Raw genomic sequence first — 17,822 nt, forward strand, 5'->3', positions numbered from 1 at the left:
AAATGAACTCGGCATTTAGAGAATATGAATCTCCAAATGGTTTTCAGTAATCATAAAACCTATTTTCCTCACTTTACTAAATAATTGTGTCATGAGACATTATATTCTTTTTTTCATCATGTATGTTATTCCTTCCCCTTTTAAAAATTGAGATGGTATCAAACCCAATGAAATAATTTCTGTTAAGCTACACATTCTGCTAATTTTTTAAAACCTTTTTCACTTAAAGTATATTTATAAGTTATGTATTTCATCTATTCACTTCTGTTTTTAAAAATTAATTAGGGGCACCTAACCATTTCTTCAAATTCCAATAGATACTCTTCAAAAAAGATAATATAATATTGTTTTTTTATGGTTACAGCAAACAAAAGGTGTGTTGTTCACCTGATCTATCCATCTTTCTTCATATTTTAGTTTCCATATTTTATGGTTACAATACAACATTTTATATAAAAATTTAATATATAATTAATTTGTAATATATAAAATTTTACACATGATAATTTTTAATGCCTTATTTGAATCCATTTACTAACCTAATATTATGGTTACTTATTTATTTATTTTCCTTTGAAAATTAATCCCTGACCTAGTCAAATACTGTGGCTAAGAAACTTTTAATATTTTTCATGTTTTATTTAGTAGTTGGTTATACCAAATATTAAGTAAAGAAATAGATAGAAACACTATTCTTACTTTTCCCCTATCATTAAATCCAAGTTACCTAACCGTTTAAGCATTATAAAAATTTAATCAATTTATAATAATTTCATGGATTTTGAAAACTAACTCATACTTTACGTATATGCTAGATTATTAGAAACTCACTATGTGGATGGTTAAAAAAATATGGGTACAAATTTAACTTTTTTAATATGAAAATATAAATTAAATATATATTTAAAATAATTCATTGTCCTCTTTAATGTCTCAAATTTAAGTCGGACCATAAAACTTATTTTTAAAAACTATTAAACATAAAACTTTAAAAATACAAAATAATTTATTAAAAAGCAGTAATAATTGAAAATATATATAATTCTTATTTTGTTTTAAGAAACAGGATAATAATCAAAACCACAACACAGATATACTTTGACCAGTTGCTATCATTTTATCACTGTCTATATCTCACACACAAATGTCATTCCCACGCCATCATCCTTTTTTTTAGTGAATCCAGAAGCAGCAGATTAGCTGAACCAAACATCTCTTTAATGTAACACAAAATATTTCTTTAAAAAAGAGTACTCTTCCTTAACCCTCAAGCCTAAAATCCAAAAGATTAAACTTTGATTTTACATTTCTTCTTCAGCCATTGATAAATCCCTGAGCTTTTTTTATCATCTTTTGAAGATTACAGCTTTAAAGACATCATTTTTATGGCTACTTTCTGCTGAATTTTGAGAGAGCGTTTCTTCCGGAAGATCTCTCTTTTTTCCCGCTTTCCATCGTTTTATTAATACCTCATGCTTGGCTTTGTGTTCTGTGTTTTTTTCTTTCTTTCTTTCTTAAATGAGTCTTTGAGTACGGTGAAGTAAGCAGAATAATCTCTTGTCCGAAACAATCTTTGTTCTTTTTCTTTTACGTCCTTTTTCTTTTCATGGATTCCGGTAATAGTGGTAGTTTGCAATCTTCAAGTGGTGGCAGTGAAGAGTTTGATTCACGAGTTGAGTCAATCTCAGCTTTTTTGAGCCATATCGGTCCTGGACATGGTCATTTGGGTGACCAACCACCGCCTCCGCCGCCATTACCGGTGCTACACCACCACCAGGGCCATTCTCCATCGACCATGTTCGACCCTTTATCACTCTTGGATCATCGATCACTGCAACTTCCGACAACAGCAACAACAACAACGGCGAATCCGAATTCGGTACTTGATTTGATTTGGTCCAAAAATCTAAGATCTGAGCCCAATTGGACAGGTCTCAGTGGGTTCATGGCTTCCTCATCGGCGGCACTGGCGACTCAACAGCTGTTTACCAACCAACAACCACAAAGTGGAGCCACTTTTCCATCGTTGCAGCAGGTTCAACAGGGGCCAGAGAGTTCGGCTTCCGCCACAAACGGCGGCCAAACCAACAACAAGAGCAACATGGCGCGTAATCCAAAGAAGAGATCCAGAGCTTCCAGGCGTGCACCGACGACTGTTCTGACCACAGATACCACCAATTTCCGAGCCATGGTTCAAGAGTTCACCGGAATCCCCGCACCACCGTTCCCCTCCTCACCTTTTCCGAGAGCTAGACTCGATCTCTTCGGTCCACTGTCTTCCGCTTTGAGATCAAACCATTTAGACCCTTCACCAGCTCCTCATTATCTTTTAAGACCATTTGCTCAAAAAATCAACCCTCCACCTTTTCTTAGCTCATCAATGGCTGACGCTATAGTTTCTAATCCTAGTACTAACAACAATAGTTCTTGTTCAACTCCCATTAACTACCAACTACCGACCGAGTTAGGCCATTTAAAGCAGCCTCAGAATCCACTCAACATCAACATGCAAAACCCAATTCTTAACTTTCAATCTCTCCTTCAAACCCCTACAAAATACCCGTTTTCCGGTTCAAACATGGATATTCCACCGACTGAGTCGACTCTCAAAATGGGTGGTTTAAATGAGTTCGGTTTGAGCCAGGAGCGGTTTCAAAACATGGTATCTTCACAAGAACGTGATCAGAATCTACTAAGGACCATCAATGGCGGCTACGACGGTGACGACCGGAGAGTCTCGAATGGGAAAGCGAGCAACTTGTCGTCGTCGTCTTCGCCGGATTTTCGTGCTGATAAAGAGCTGGAACATGTGGGTTCCAGAAGTGAAGGTATGGTGGAATCATGGATATGTTCTTCAGATTAGGAGTATCTAATCTCATTAAAAAGAAGAAGCTTTCATAACTGAAAAATCTGAACAAAAAATATCAAGGACATGAGGGTGAATATTTTTCACAATGATGCGTGAAAGAGATGGAATCTTTCTTGTTTTCTGTCATATTATTAACAATGAAATAGTTAAAGTTCAACCCTATTTTGTTATTTTTTTATCTCTAAGGTTTAACCCTCTCCTTTTAATTTAATTATATGGATGTGTAAATAATAGTCTCTCGGTTTCACGTTAATTTTCTCAAAGGTATTATTGTTTTCATCATGCTATTTTATTTTTAATTGCTGTTTTGTTTTAGGAATTTTTATGTTTAATACATTTTTTTGAATTAATAAATTAATTATAAGTAATCGTTTTAGTAATTAGCATTATGTTTTTTATCACTCTTTTCGTTTTATTTTAAAATAAATGAAAAATAAAAATTAAGAGTGAAAAGTGTCTAAAAATAGAAAATTTTGAGCTACACTAAAAAGGTGAAACCTTGAAATGAGACAAAAAGAATATATATTTATTTTGAATTTGGGGTTTGGAATTGATGGATATTTTAAGGATCAGAATGTGAATGTAAATTGAATAACGAAACCATGAAAATCTGTGCTCCTTCTCTTCGTAAAATCATTTAGGTTTTATTTTATGTTATCTGAAACAAGAACTTGCAGAGAGCGAAAATAAATTAAGCCCTAGGGGTAAGAAATCTGATGAAATGGTTCTGTCTGCATGAACTCTTGAATTTAATAAAAAGAGAGAATATTCTAAAAATTATTTTATTTTTATTTAAAATACTAATTTATATTATGCCTATGAGTGACCAGCGGCGAGATTTGGGGAATTCTTTATATTCGCCGCAACATCAGTTTCAATTTCACATTATCTCCTTCCGTTTCAGTTTGTGTTTCATTAATATCTTTGAAATTTAACATTTTTTATCACACCAACAGTAACATAAATAATTACTACTATTAAAGTTATTTTCGTTGTCATTACTGTTTTTCGAGATTTTTCTTAATTAATTCGAATCGATTTGTATTGTGCATCTATTTTAATTTTAATATACGAGTCTCCTAACATAATTTTTTTGTCTATACAATAACTCAAACTCGATGTTTATTTAAGCGATATCAAGTTATTGACCACTTAAACTAATCTAGTTGATTATTATTAAGTTTTTTTAAATAGTATAAAGTGATTATAAGATAGTATTTATTTAATTTTTTAATTAACAATTGATATCCGATCTATTGACCAATTAATCAAAATCAGATATTGCAAAAACAAAAAATAAACTCTCTCAACCTATTTTACTCTATTCGTACTCCCATCGATAAATCAAGATACATTCCATATATATTTAAAAAAAGAAATAGCACATTAGACGGTTTTAAATAGAATACAATTACGTAAAAAAATAAAGATATAATGAAGAATTTGAAATGACGCAAATAAAAAGACATAGTTTCCCGCCAAGGGATTACAATATTTTGGAGACATGCAAATCCCCAAATAAAAGAGAGCAAGTAAATGAGAAAACTGTTCATCATTGTCACAAAGTGTTGGGAAAATATGATTGCGTGAAAGGGTATTATATCTAAAAAGTTGGTAATCTTTTTCATGTTATTGATTGATATATGATTTTTTTTAAACTTTCAATAATACTAACTTTCACACTAATTGTTTAAATTTTGAAGGATGACAAGTGCCTGTTGAATTCAAATTTCTTTTTGAATCTTTTAGAAACATATGATTAACATCATAATCGTCATCAATTGATTGATTGATTAATTGATTGTTTTTATTAATTTGATATTTAGAGTGTGTTTAGATAGCAAAAATAATGATATGAAAACATAATTCTTGTCTAATAATTATACTTTTATGGAATTATAATTAAAAATGTTAATTATTATAAAAAATTAATGCACTGATTTTTATTGACAAAACATAAATTGTTAGTCAGTGTTGAGAAATATATTAAGTTTATTTTATTTGAAATTTAAAAGTTTGCAATGATTAATGAACATTAAACAATTGAATATGTGAAAATGATTGGAATTATTATCAATCGTTAGTAAAATACGTGTATATTAGTTATGGGATATTTTTTAGTTGTTTGATCGTTATGTTAGTTTATTTTTCTTCTCAGAGTTGGATTTGACATCGTCGCAACTGATCAAAATGATACTTATTTGTTATCATGTTGATCTTTCATACTCTGGACCATCGAATTAGATTTGGATACGCGATTTATGTTCGTGGATAGTTTTTTCACGTCGCTTGACTCTGATTTATGGTTTGTCTGTGGTATTTTAGTAGCTTTGTCTCTTTTTGTGATTCGTTTGTTGATTTGATCATATATATTCATATCTATATGTTGTTCGAGTTTTTTTGTTAGGTTTTTAACATTTTTCTTGTATGATCCTTGTGTGGTCTTAAGTTGCAAGTTTTCATGTTAATAGTTATAAGAAAATGTCATAATTATATGTTTATTTTACGTTTATAGTTATAAATCTTCATTATAATTTTAGATTTTGTTCTTTTAATAAAATTAGTGACTTTTAAAAAATATTAAATTTATACCTAGTTTAAGATTTTTTTACCAATAACAAACTATTTTAACATTTTTATACTCACAAAATTTGAAATTAACATGTATATTGATAAAATTATATATGTGTACAATATTCATAACAGCTATTTCAATCATATACTAGTTAAAATTGTGACAAGTAATATTATTCATGATTTTGACACAAGTAATAAATGATGATTATTGTCCAAGATGGATTTAGAGGGGTTAAAGATTTTAAATTCCTATATATTAAAGATATTTTTGTATTGAAAATATGTTTTTGTCTCAATAAATTTTATAAATTTATCCCTCCTAACACAAAATCATGATTTCATTACTGATTATTGTTGAAATTATTTGGCAGTGGTTCAAATGTGAAGTCTTTGAATAGTTTGTCACATTGTTAAAAACGTTATTGATCATTTGGACCAAGTACGACTGACTATGAATATTTTGCTCTACGCTTATATCAGGATCATAGTTAAATTCAAAAATCGATTACGTATATGAAAAGTTGATACACTCCAACTTCTTACACTCTTAACATTTTCTAATCTTTTACGGAAAATCTAAGTCCCCGTACAAATAATTTTTAAAATTGTTTAAAATTTAAATTTAGCATTTACAAGTTTTTATATATTAAAATAAAGATGATGTTGCTTCGTTTATAAAGCTGATATGAACACCGTTAATGATTAGTCCTATTAAATTATAAATTACTAAACTTATAATTATAAATTAATTAAAAATCTGAATGCAATTTAATTAAAATACAATATTCATAAACATTAGTTTATAAGATAAATTATATCATTGACCACCTAACTATTTAACATTTTACTTTAACCATCGATTTTTTAATTTTTCAATCGAGTCACCTAACTATTAATATTGTCAAACAAACCACGTGTCATTAAATATTAAAAGAGGGGATGATGTGGCGGTTAATAAAATTTGAATGTGGTAGTTAATAATTTTGTATAGTTACACATTTAGTCCTTATTACTTACATATTCTATTAATTTGATCCTAGCTTTTAGTTAATTCAATAAATTTAATCATCAATCCGATGGTGACATGTGTCATGTGTGATAAGATTTTTTAAATTTTTTTATTTAATAAAATTTTCATCCAATCTAATGGTTCCACGTGTTAACGATTGAATGAATGAAAAATAATTTAAATCAATAACCACTGTTGGTAGGGTTTGAACCTCGGACGCAAGCCAAAAACTAATCGCCCTAACCACTAAGCTATACCACTAAACTTGTCTAGTATACAGAACATAATCTATATAATTTATAATATAGTTAATGGTAATAAACGATCTTATAAGGACTCAAACATGAAATAATTGAATAGTATGAAAATATAAATATATATAAACAAATATTATAATTGATTAATATATGAATATTTTTATTTTGATTTTAAATTACATTTAATGAAAAAATTAAAATAAAAGTGAATTTAATATACTATAATTGAAGTGTATCATTTTACATATTTTAAGTTAATAAATTATCTTCATTGTTCTAATTTTATTGAACTGAAGTGTATTCTATCTTATATTTTAGAATATTATAACGTCAGATTCTAATCTTATTTAACAAATATATATTAAAATAGACTAATTCAATAAAATCAAGTTTCCCCTAAAATTTTCTTCAAATATATAATGAATAACTAATAAAATATAAAATTCTTACTCTAATCAGGATATAAACAAGTTAATGCATAAATTAAAATGCTTACTATGATAAGTCCGCAACTATCAGAAAAATTCTAAGTTAACGAAGCTCTTCATTATATTTCAAATATAATATATTAAAATTATTTTTATTTTTTATTAAAATAATTTAAAATATAAATAATATATATTCACATATTAATCAATTATAATATTTGTATGTATATATATATCATATTATCGTATTATTCAATTATTCAATGTTGGAGTTCTTATTAGGTCATTTTCCTTCTTTTTATAACCATTAACTATATATATTATGATGTGAGAAGTTTGTCATTTGAATGGTGCAGCTCAGTGGTTGAGGTGTTTGCTTCCACTCTTCATGTCTTGGGTTCAAACTCCACTGGTAACATTTATTGATTCAATTTATTTTATATTCATTCTATTGGTGACACGTGAAACCATTTGATTGGATGGAAAAATTATTAAATTAAATAAAAATAATAAGAACAAAAATCCAATCACATAGTGGCACATACTGTCATCGGATTAATGATTAAATTTATTGAATTAATTAAAACTTAGGACCAAATTAATAGAATGTGTAAGTAATGAGCACTAAATGTGTAATTAAAAAATTTTATTAGATGCTACGTCATCCTTTCCATTAATATTTAATAGAAGGTGGCTTGATTGACAAGATTTAAATAGTTAGGAGACATGATTAACAAAACTGAAAAATCGATGGTTAAAGTAAAAAGCGTAAATAGTTAGGTGGTCAATGATAGAATTTACCCTAAAAACTAATGTTTCATAAAGATTATATTTTAGTTAAATTACACTTAGATTTTTAATTAATTTATAATTATATATTTAATACTTTATAATTTAACTTTTTATAAATTAATTTAATTATGTTTATCATTAATAATGCTCGTCCACGCTCGACGAATGTTTAAAATTTTTCTTAAAATAATTAATTATTTTATGTCAAATAAGAATAATAATACAAGCAGAGGATTTCGGGTGAACTTTTAAAAAGGAGCCCATTGTAATACATTAAAATCATCTTTTGTTTGTCTTGTTTTTTTAAATATTTTTCTCATAATATATATAAGAATAAAAGTCAAATGATTAGACATGGGATTGTGGGGGAGAAGAGGGACAGCAGGCTACGGCTGGGAAAAGTTTCTTCAAAATAGAAAATCAAATTAAATTAAAGTACTTGAATGGTTTATAGAATAAATTTTAAAATTGTATTTGTTTAAATTGAATTAAATTTTTATTTAATTTATAATATATTTCTATTTTTATAATGAAAAAAATAAATGTTACTTATTTTAAATAATAAAACTAATTTATAAATATTATATAATTTTTAATCATTTTTACAAATATTATGTAAAAAATTAAATTTATTAAATAAATATCAAAAGAGATAGACAGCTTTATTTTATTAAAGCAATGTCAAAAAATTATGTTAAAATTTTAATATTTTTTGATTAATCGGGATGCTTAGTATCTATTTGAAAGTTTTTTAATCATTTGTCACTCAACGCTCTTACACCCATGGAGATGTTATATTTAAATTTAAAACTTCTAAGAATAATAATTTTTTAACCATTTAGTTCGTTTAATTCATATTGAAACTCTAATAATTTAATAGATTGAAATTGAATTAAGATGAAGTATTTTAAATTGTAATAAAAATCTTAATGGAACCCTTGAGATAGAAGAGATGGGGGTTCTGTTGTGAGCAATAACCAGTTTCTTTAGTGGCCCATCTCTAGTGATTATCTTTGGTAGCTTTTGTTCTTTCGTAATGATGGCTCTTTCTTCCCCCACACCCCTATGTCAAAGGCTTGTAGGCGTTAATACACATTTTAATAATTGAATTTAACTCCAACATTTAATTTTAAAATTATTTTTTCATTTAATTAAATATTTGGATTTTACGTCAATGTCTAATTTAATAATTAAGTTTTTTTTCTTTTATCTCATAAGATATATGAGCTTAGCTTCAAGGTTCAATTTATTACTTTAATTGTTTAGTTCAATTAGATGCTTAAACTTAATTATTGTTCAAATTAATATCTAGACTTGGCTTTTTGGTTCATTGTGTTACATATCACAAGTACCAAATTGAACAAAAAACGAGTTCATGTACCAATTTAAATCAAAAAGTAAGTCCAAGTACTTAATTAGATGTAAGGCTATGAGAGAACATAGTGTCTTATCAACTACTTCTGAATTTTCGTATATTGTTTGTTTATTAAGCTAAATAAATAATATAAAAATAATAGGTCATATAATTACATATAAATTGTATTTATTCTCCTATATTTTAAAGTCCTAATTTATCTACATGTCCATATTTCATTAAGAACTTATGTGTCACATGTATTTGGACGTGTTAGATATAATCTTTTACCTTGAACAAATTTTTTGATAGAATTAGAATACTTGAAGAGAAAATAAACTCAAGGCAAAGACCACATAAATAAGAACTCCTACTTCGATTTAAATAATAATATTTTTTTCGTAATATGATTAGGATAAAACTTAAGAGGGATACATTTTAAATATATTTCTTCTTCTACTTAATGTGAATGATCACTATTATAAATAAGATCATTAAGAGAAGAGAAATCATCAAGTTCATATCTCATTCACTTTTTATTTTTTTTTAGATCTTCTATTTCTTAATGAGTTGTTATGGTTTAAGTGGTAAGCAGCTTGATATCGCTTAAGCAAAGTATTGAGTTTGAGTCATTGTGTATGCAAAAAATCCTTGCTGAGAGACTCACACACCAAAGTCAGGTGTGTGACGTGGGTCGGTCCAAATTAGTCAATGCAAAGCCTTGAGAAAAAAACTCATAGTCAAGGATATTTTAAAGTTTTTAATTCAAAGATTTGTAAGATTTTTTAATATTCATCTTCTTTATTATTCTTATTCCGTTAAAAAGTTTTTACGACAAAAACAAATATATCTTCTTGAAATATTACTATCATTTTTTAAACGATCCATTTAGTATGATGATGAGTTTTAAAAATTAAGTCTTTACATCCAAACTATTAACACGTTCACTAGATGTTTCAACATCTTCTACGACTTTTTCTATAAGAATTGAAGGTCTAGAGACTAGAAATAAACAATAGACAAAATGGTTCAACTCTTCTAATTTTAGTTCATTCGATGAATACATAAATAATGTTTATGTAATTTTAGTTTAGATGACATCATTATTATTATATATAAAAATACTAATTTTAATGTATTAAATTTATAATATTTTGAGAAAATGAATACACAGATAGTGAAATTCAAAAAAAATAGTGGAGATTCCTTTGGAGGTCGGGGAATGCCAGCAGAGCTAATTACTGTACGATGTCGTATTTCACATGTGAAGATACCATCTAGAGCATTAGGATACAAAATAAACGTTGGAAAACAAAAGCAATTGTCATTGCCAATGTCAACTCTTTTTCCCGACAACAATAAAGTTCAAATCAAATAGAAAAACGAGAATTACTTTCCTTCAAAAAAATGTCCTGTAAATGTTTCAATGATAAAGATATTATCAGACATGTTAAGCCGAATTAAATTATTATAAATGAATTAAAATTTTAAAATGTAATTAAATAGATTTCAACTATAAAATTTATATATTTATCGGATTGTAGTTAGGGACGGAACTAACACCAAATATTGAGAGGGACAAAGTACCCAAGTTCAGAATAATAAGGACTTAATGTGCAATAAAATCTAAAAATAGAAAGTCTAATTTTATTTAATTTTAAATTGATAAGAATCTAAAATATTATTAAACTAAAAATTTAGGAAAAGGCAAAAATCCCTCTCATTCTCCATATAGATTGATCCCTGATTATAAACATATATTAGTGTTAATTTTTCGTGCATTATCAAATGTTAAACAAGATGTATTTAACAATAAAGTCCTTTTATGTGTACGTTTTTCACATTATTACTCATTGCCCTATAGTGGGTCAGAGGTGATTTTCACGAAGGCCTCACTTGTCTGCCACTACTTGTTTTTCAACTGTGAGAAAACAGTTGCAGAGAAAGCAAGAATCTTGCCCTTTTTTCACGCTTTTCATTGCCTTAAATCCCTTTTTATACTCACACGAGAGAACAAAATTAGTATTTGATTTCTATTTAATAGTGGATTCGATAAGTTAACGACGGTTGATATAATGATTATCAACGATAAATTTGATGTTTTAGATTTAAATTATCATTAGTACGCATTACACGTAAGTTTTCAATTTGAATTTAATTTTATATTTTAGGTTTAAATTTACTTGTTTAATAAATATGATACATGTTGTTATCTATATATTGATATGTTAAATGCTTATATGTTATGAGATGATCAAAGAAATGCATAGTTTGTTGTCATCCTTTAATATATATGTCAATATTATCTCATCAAGCTATCTGAATCTACTTTATTGCCTTATATGTTTTTCACAAAACTTTGAACTCACATATGTGTTCGAGATTGCATTTTGTGGATTATAAGTCAATTTAAACTACTAAAATGATGACTATGTACATATGTTTTGCCATATGTGTTGTTTTATTTTAAGTTATATTTTGTGTCAGTGTAACGGTTGCATAACTAAGACATGTATGTCATGTTTTGATACGTTTTCACGATGTTTAAAGCCATCATGATAATATTAGAAGGTAAGCATGTTAATCTATGAAAAATAGGGTACGTGATTAGATATGATTCGCATATAATGATAAAATAAGATGAATCAAATAGTAAAGAGTAAATATTGTAAAACAAGCAAGCTTTAGAGATCTTTTGTACTTTGATGAATTCACAGTGAATTTGGTGTTCTGATACATGTTTGAACTTTTATTTATTATGCTATATGTTGCATATAGATTAGGTGAAGTTTGATAGGATATTAAGCATATTTAAACTACCATTTTGTTTATTTCGTGCATTTAGTATTGATATTGTAGTTGTTGAATTGATACTAAATTAATAGATGGTATCAATACTACCAATGAAAGTATCGAGACCATAAGAAAATTTCAGGTTATAACGTGTTATTTTGGTATCGATACTAAAATTTAGTATTGATGTTATCCCATTAATAGTGATACTCAAATACATGTATGATACCAATCGATTGAATTGGGGACACAATATACCAATCGAGTATCAATATTATCTAAAAGTATCAACCTTGTTCATACGGAAACTGAAATTTTAGGTGTTGTAGACATTAAATTTATGAGATTTGAGATTTTTTATCTCGTTTTTCATTAAAAATATATTTCATGTATTTTAACTTTAAATTTTTTCTAAACACAAATGATGACTTCATTATTGACATACGTTACAATTTTGTATCGTCACGTAATTGAAAGTTAACATTATTAGTAAAAAGAATAAAATTATTGAATAAAAGTTGATGTACCAACTTTAGGGTAAAATTTTCTTAAGTAGCGATTTGAGAGAAGACATCTTATTCATATATTAACTTGAAAATGAAAATTAAGTATCAATTTGAAAAAAATATTTAATTCATATATCAATTATATATTCAATTCTATTAATAGAAAGCTCATTCATTATTCTATATTAAATAGATCACAAAGTTCAATCAAAATGCAGTCGTTAATCTCTTTAAATATTATCAACTCTCTTCTTCTTCTTTCATATTATTAAGATTTTGATGCTTTTATTTTAACATATTCGGATATTATGTTATTGTTTTTCTCCTTTACCCACTTTCATTTAAATCCTCTTCCTTTTTTCCCAAAAAAAAAAATAACTGACTCTATTCACATATACAATGGGGTAAGGCGAGGTAGGATAGTAGGTTGCCCCCAACGCTAGGTTGAGACAACTTCCGTGGAAGACCTCCAACAATTATGAATTATCCATCGTGAGACTCGATCGACCACAAGATTAAAATCTTTTTTTTCCAGAAAAGTTTTCCACTATGTTTTTCCTTTTTGTTGCTGTATTAAATATGTGTAAAGTTTAAAGTTGACTTTTGTGTTTGGAGATTAAATGTTAAGATTTGTTTTTAGTAAAATATTAACCACTCCATATCAATAAAAAATCCCTAAAGAAACAGAAAAAGCACTCACAAAAATGGAAAGCAGCAAGCAAGTGAGCTGTGAAGCTCAAACACACACAAAAACGAAAACACAATTTGTCTTGAAAAACGTGTGAAAATGGATTGCATTGTCTCCTCACAACAAAAGCTCTCATTTGACATTTGATAAAAGATTAAAAGTGCAAGAACAAGAGACAAGGAGGGTGAGTGTGATTAGTAGGGGTTGCTCAGATAAGGGTGGATTGAAGGGACGTAGGTAAGAGTAATCATCTCTTAAAATTTTAAAATTATTATATATATTTTTATCCTCTTAAAATTTTATATATTTGTCTATTCTTAAAATTTTAAAAATTCATCTTTAATATAAAATTTTATTTACGTTACTAATTATTCTAAAAAGGATCAACTATCAAAAGTATATATATATATATATTATCCTTTCATCATGGTTGCACCTTTCTTGTGCTGTAATGGTGTGCAATCACCCTGACCCCATATTAATGAAATCATGGCCACTGACTCAGATGGGGAACCCAGATGATCTTTTGGCCCACTATAACCCATTTTCTTTAAGTAAATAAATTAGGTAACATCATATTCACATCAAATGATGGAATAAACAAGTAAATGTATCCCCTAGGTAACATTTTTGGCTATAATCCTATAAAAATAACACTCATATTTTTATCACTTGTGTTCTTGAGATTTTAGCAGTATGGGCAAACATATAAATTAGGCATTTAATAATAAGTATTGAAAAAAATTAAATCATAACAACATATAAAACTAAATAAATTTACTTGTAAATTATTTTTTATTACATTTAATAAATTACTATATAATAAATACATTAAATTTTAAAAGAAAAATATCAAGAAATTTTATTAAACACTCAACTGCTCATAAAAAACAAACATGATCCTCTTTTAAGACGATACATGTTAGATTTTAATATTCTCCATCTTATCAAAAAAATAATAAAAGAATAATTAAATGGAAAGTGAAAAGAATAATTAAGTGGAAAGTGAAAAATAATTTTAAAATGCCACATCAACATCCCCACTAATTTGGTAATGATGAGTAACAAAATGTAATGTTAACTATGATTTTGAAGAAAATAATAATAATTGGATGATTAAAACATAAATAAAATAATATGTAGATGATTGAATAAATAATTAATTCTTTTTTAATTATATGTGAATTTATAATTTTAGGCCTTAGATAAAAGGAGCCCTGAATAAGTGTCCATTTTGTTGGTATTCAGAAACGGGCCTGATATTTATTATTGATCAAAACAATATATTTTAAAAATATATATGAATAGTTAAATGTGTTTTCGCATACATGACACTCAACTCCAAATAGATGTAAATGACTAAATACAATGTTACTTACATGGCAAAGCATGCCTTTCATGAGTTCTAAATTATCGAGGATCAAAATGAAAAATATATATATATATATAAACTTTATCCAAGAAGGAATATATATATATATATATATAGTACTCAAGTGTTAACACAGGTCCAGCAGGACAAAAGTAACAATGTGCATGTATAGACTTTGCCTTCAACCCCTCCATAAAAATATGTTTAAAATATTATATTTAAACACATAAAAATAAATAATATTTTTTTATATTTTAAAATGGGGTATATTTAAACGCTTCAAATCCGAATCAGCGATTTTAAATTTTAATAGAGTTGAGTAAACATAAAATGATTTGAAATCAAATAAAACCATATATACTCTTAGACTCTTAGTAAAGGCTTCTTAGATTATTTCTTAGATTGATATTTTTAGTGCTGTGTAAATCAAAGATGTATTTTTGTAGGAAATGTTTTTTTTAGGAAGCATCTTTTGTTGACGTGACAGAAATATTTATAATTCTTAAAGTTAGACTGAAATGAAAAAATAAAAAATAAGGGTAAAAAGATAAAAAAAATATGAATTTTATTCAAAAATAACAAAACACACGCAATACATATTTTACGTGTAATTACACAAGCATAAGCACGAGGACAAGTCGGGTAACGATAATGGCAATGGTGCACGTGTGTTAGCTTTAGGTTCATTCATTAAGTAAATGCATATTTAAAGTGATTTATTTAAACACTTAAAAATCTACATATTTAAACAATGTGAGGATTTAAGAAGCTCATGAGAGTTTCTCAAATTCCCACATTGTTTAGATATGTGAGTTTTTAAGTTTTTAAATATAATATTTTAAATTTATATTATTGAGTGATTGAAAAATAGGCTAATACACTAATGCTATTGTTGATGCTCAACTTGTGCCTCTACAATTATGTCTTGGACATTCATTTGTCTGTGTTTATTTTTTATTTTATTTTTTCATTTCAATTCAACATGTACCTGTATTATCTCATGTAGACATAAACATATACTTTCAAAGACGTTTTTCATATAACGCGCTTTTATCTTGCGTAACAGAAATATGGGTTAATCCATAAAATAATTTAGGATTGATATTAAATTTAAAAGTTATTTTTAAATATGATATATTTGGGTAAAAAAATGCTAGGAAGACTAACGAAGACGTGATGCTGACATAAAAAGGAAAAACGGAAGGGAAATAAAGAAAAAAAGACGTGATGATGAGATAAGGATGAGATGTGCAAGAGGTGATGCTGGATGGTGGGTGGGGGCTGACCTGAGCTGTGCCGCCCCTCCAACTGTACGGAAGCCGATGTCCCCATCCCATCAATTTATTACATTTCATTTTGACGTGTTTCTTTCTAATTCCTTCTCCCCTTTCCATAGGACCATTTATTCAACCCCCAAAATATTGTTATTTTCTTATATAGTTATATAACATCATATATTCCAATTACTAAATCATCATAAACAAAGTATTAACAAAACCGATCTTTAGATTATTTGGTTAACAAAATATTATTATATTTATATAGCATTTTTTAAGAAAAATGTGAATTCAATACTTATTAGAACAAAATTTACTTTTTCCTCACTTTAGGTAGAAATTAGTAAAAAAAAATATTAAAAAAACCCAATTTGGAATCAATCACATTATGCCCGAATAAAAAGGCTTTATTGTGAGGTAATGAATGCTATTGTAATTAATTGATCAGATACCGGAGAGTGTATATATAGTAGTAGGTTGCAGGGCGCTGTTGAATGGTGTATGTTTAGGTCCTCCAAATCCAATAGTTGAGATTTGGGCTCAACATTTTTATGGTTATAAACCTATACACAAACCATAATAAATCTACAATGTAGGTCCAGACCCACAGACGGAATTAATGCCTGCATCACTTGCTTAAGGCATTTTACCAATACTTTTGTGAATGAGCCCAAATCATTTTGGAGCAAGTTTTTCACAGCTTCTAACTTGTATTATTTGCTGGCTATAAGGTTGCAACTTTAAATATAACCACTCCCCTACTTGAAGTTCACAATCAGTCCTTTTCTTTTCCAAATGTTGTTGGGCTATCTGTAAATGAAATTTCATCATTTTGACGGCAGTTTCTCTCTACAGTAAACCATATTTCTGCCACCCTAGTCAATACACACTAATAACATCATTGACTGCCACGTTCTGACAACTTGATAATACGAGTTTCTGTGAAATCACATTGACCATCGTGTTATAAATATCCTTCCTAAAACTCGCTTCATAAGCATCATCTTCGCCACCCATTTCTATTGTACAGGAGTAATCGCTCGCTTGATTTTCAGCAAGAAAATTCAGACTTTGGTGAACAATTTTTATCTTGAAATGTCTCACTAAGTATAAGAACCTTTTATTCACTACCATTAGCACTGGCAAAGGTTTTTTTTTTGTGTAAATTGACAACCCATTATGTCTGATCTTTAATTATTTACTAAAATATGCCAAAGGTGTTCCCTTTTTTTGACCAACATTGTTCTTACTCCACCATTAAAAGCGTCAGTTTCACCACAAACTCTGCTTCGCAATCGAAATTGATATTCTGAGCGGTCAATGGTATCCGACTTAATGCGGCACATCAACATTTGAGTGATCAATCGTTATAAAAGTTAACTACACAACCTCAAGAAAATGCTAACACTATTCCAAATGGTCATCTCTAAGCATCCAAACAACAAGATCTTTAAATCAGTCCAATGAATGTGTCAAAACATCAACTTTTTTTAATTAAAACTAGAACTAGACCATAAATAAAAATCTAAATTCAAAAGAATGAAAGAAAAAGAGAAATCTAATGAGTTTCGTTACAAATGACATTAAGATAATAACATAATATTGATGTGATGTGTTAGTTCAGTTACCTTGATATTATTTGACTACGTCGGGCATCAATTTTGACCGACTTTAACTTCTCTTTAAAGAGGATTCTAATTTCATGAAAACCCATAACCTCTGTGCGAGTGTTTTGTCCCCCATTATCAAGTACCTTAGGTTTTAATAGAAACCACTAGAAGCATTAGAAATAGTAAAAGCTAAATACACAATTCTTCCTCCATTGATACTCAACCACCACATCCCAAGCGGATTTATTGTTAATAAGTTAAGTTTGTTATTTCAGTTTTGCAGTTATAAC

The 17,822-nt window shown here is 27.9% G+C and overlaps 1 protein-coding gene across 1 annotated transcript; it reads left to right on the top strand.

Annotated features, from left to right (window-relative positions):
• Nucleotides 1–1,515: 1,515 nt before the first annotated feature.
• On the top strand, nucleotides 1,516–3,083 carry LOC120132412. The gene is made up of 2 exons (XM_039149175.1): nucleotides 1,516–2,921; nucleotides 2,958–3,083. The coding sequence occupies exon 1, from the start codon at nucleotides 1,607–1,609 to the stop codon at nucleotides 2,861–2,863; it is 1,257 nt and encodes a 418-aa protein (XP_039005106.1). The 5' UTR covers nucleotides 1,516–1,606; the 3' UTR covers nucleotides 2,864–2,921; nucleotides 2,958–3,083.
• Nucleotides 3,084–17,822: the final 14,739 nt, after the last annotated feature.

This window comes from Hibiscus syriacus, unplaced genomic scaffold (assembly GCF_006381635.1).
Source record: "Hibiscus syriacus cultivar Baekdansim isolate YM2019G1 unplaced genomic scaffold, ASM638163v2 tig00110562_pilon, whole genome shotgun sequence".
Classification (NCBI taxonomy): Eukaryota; Viridiplantae; Streptophyta; class Magnoliopsida; order Malvales; family Malvaceae; genus Hibiscus; species Hibiscus syriacus.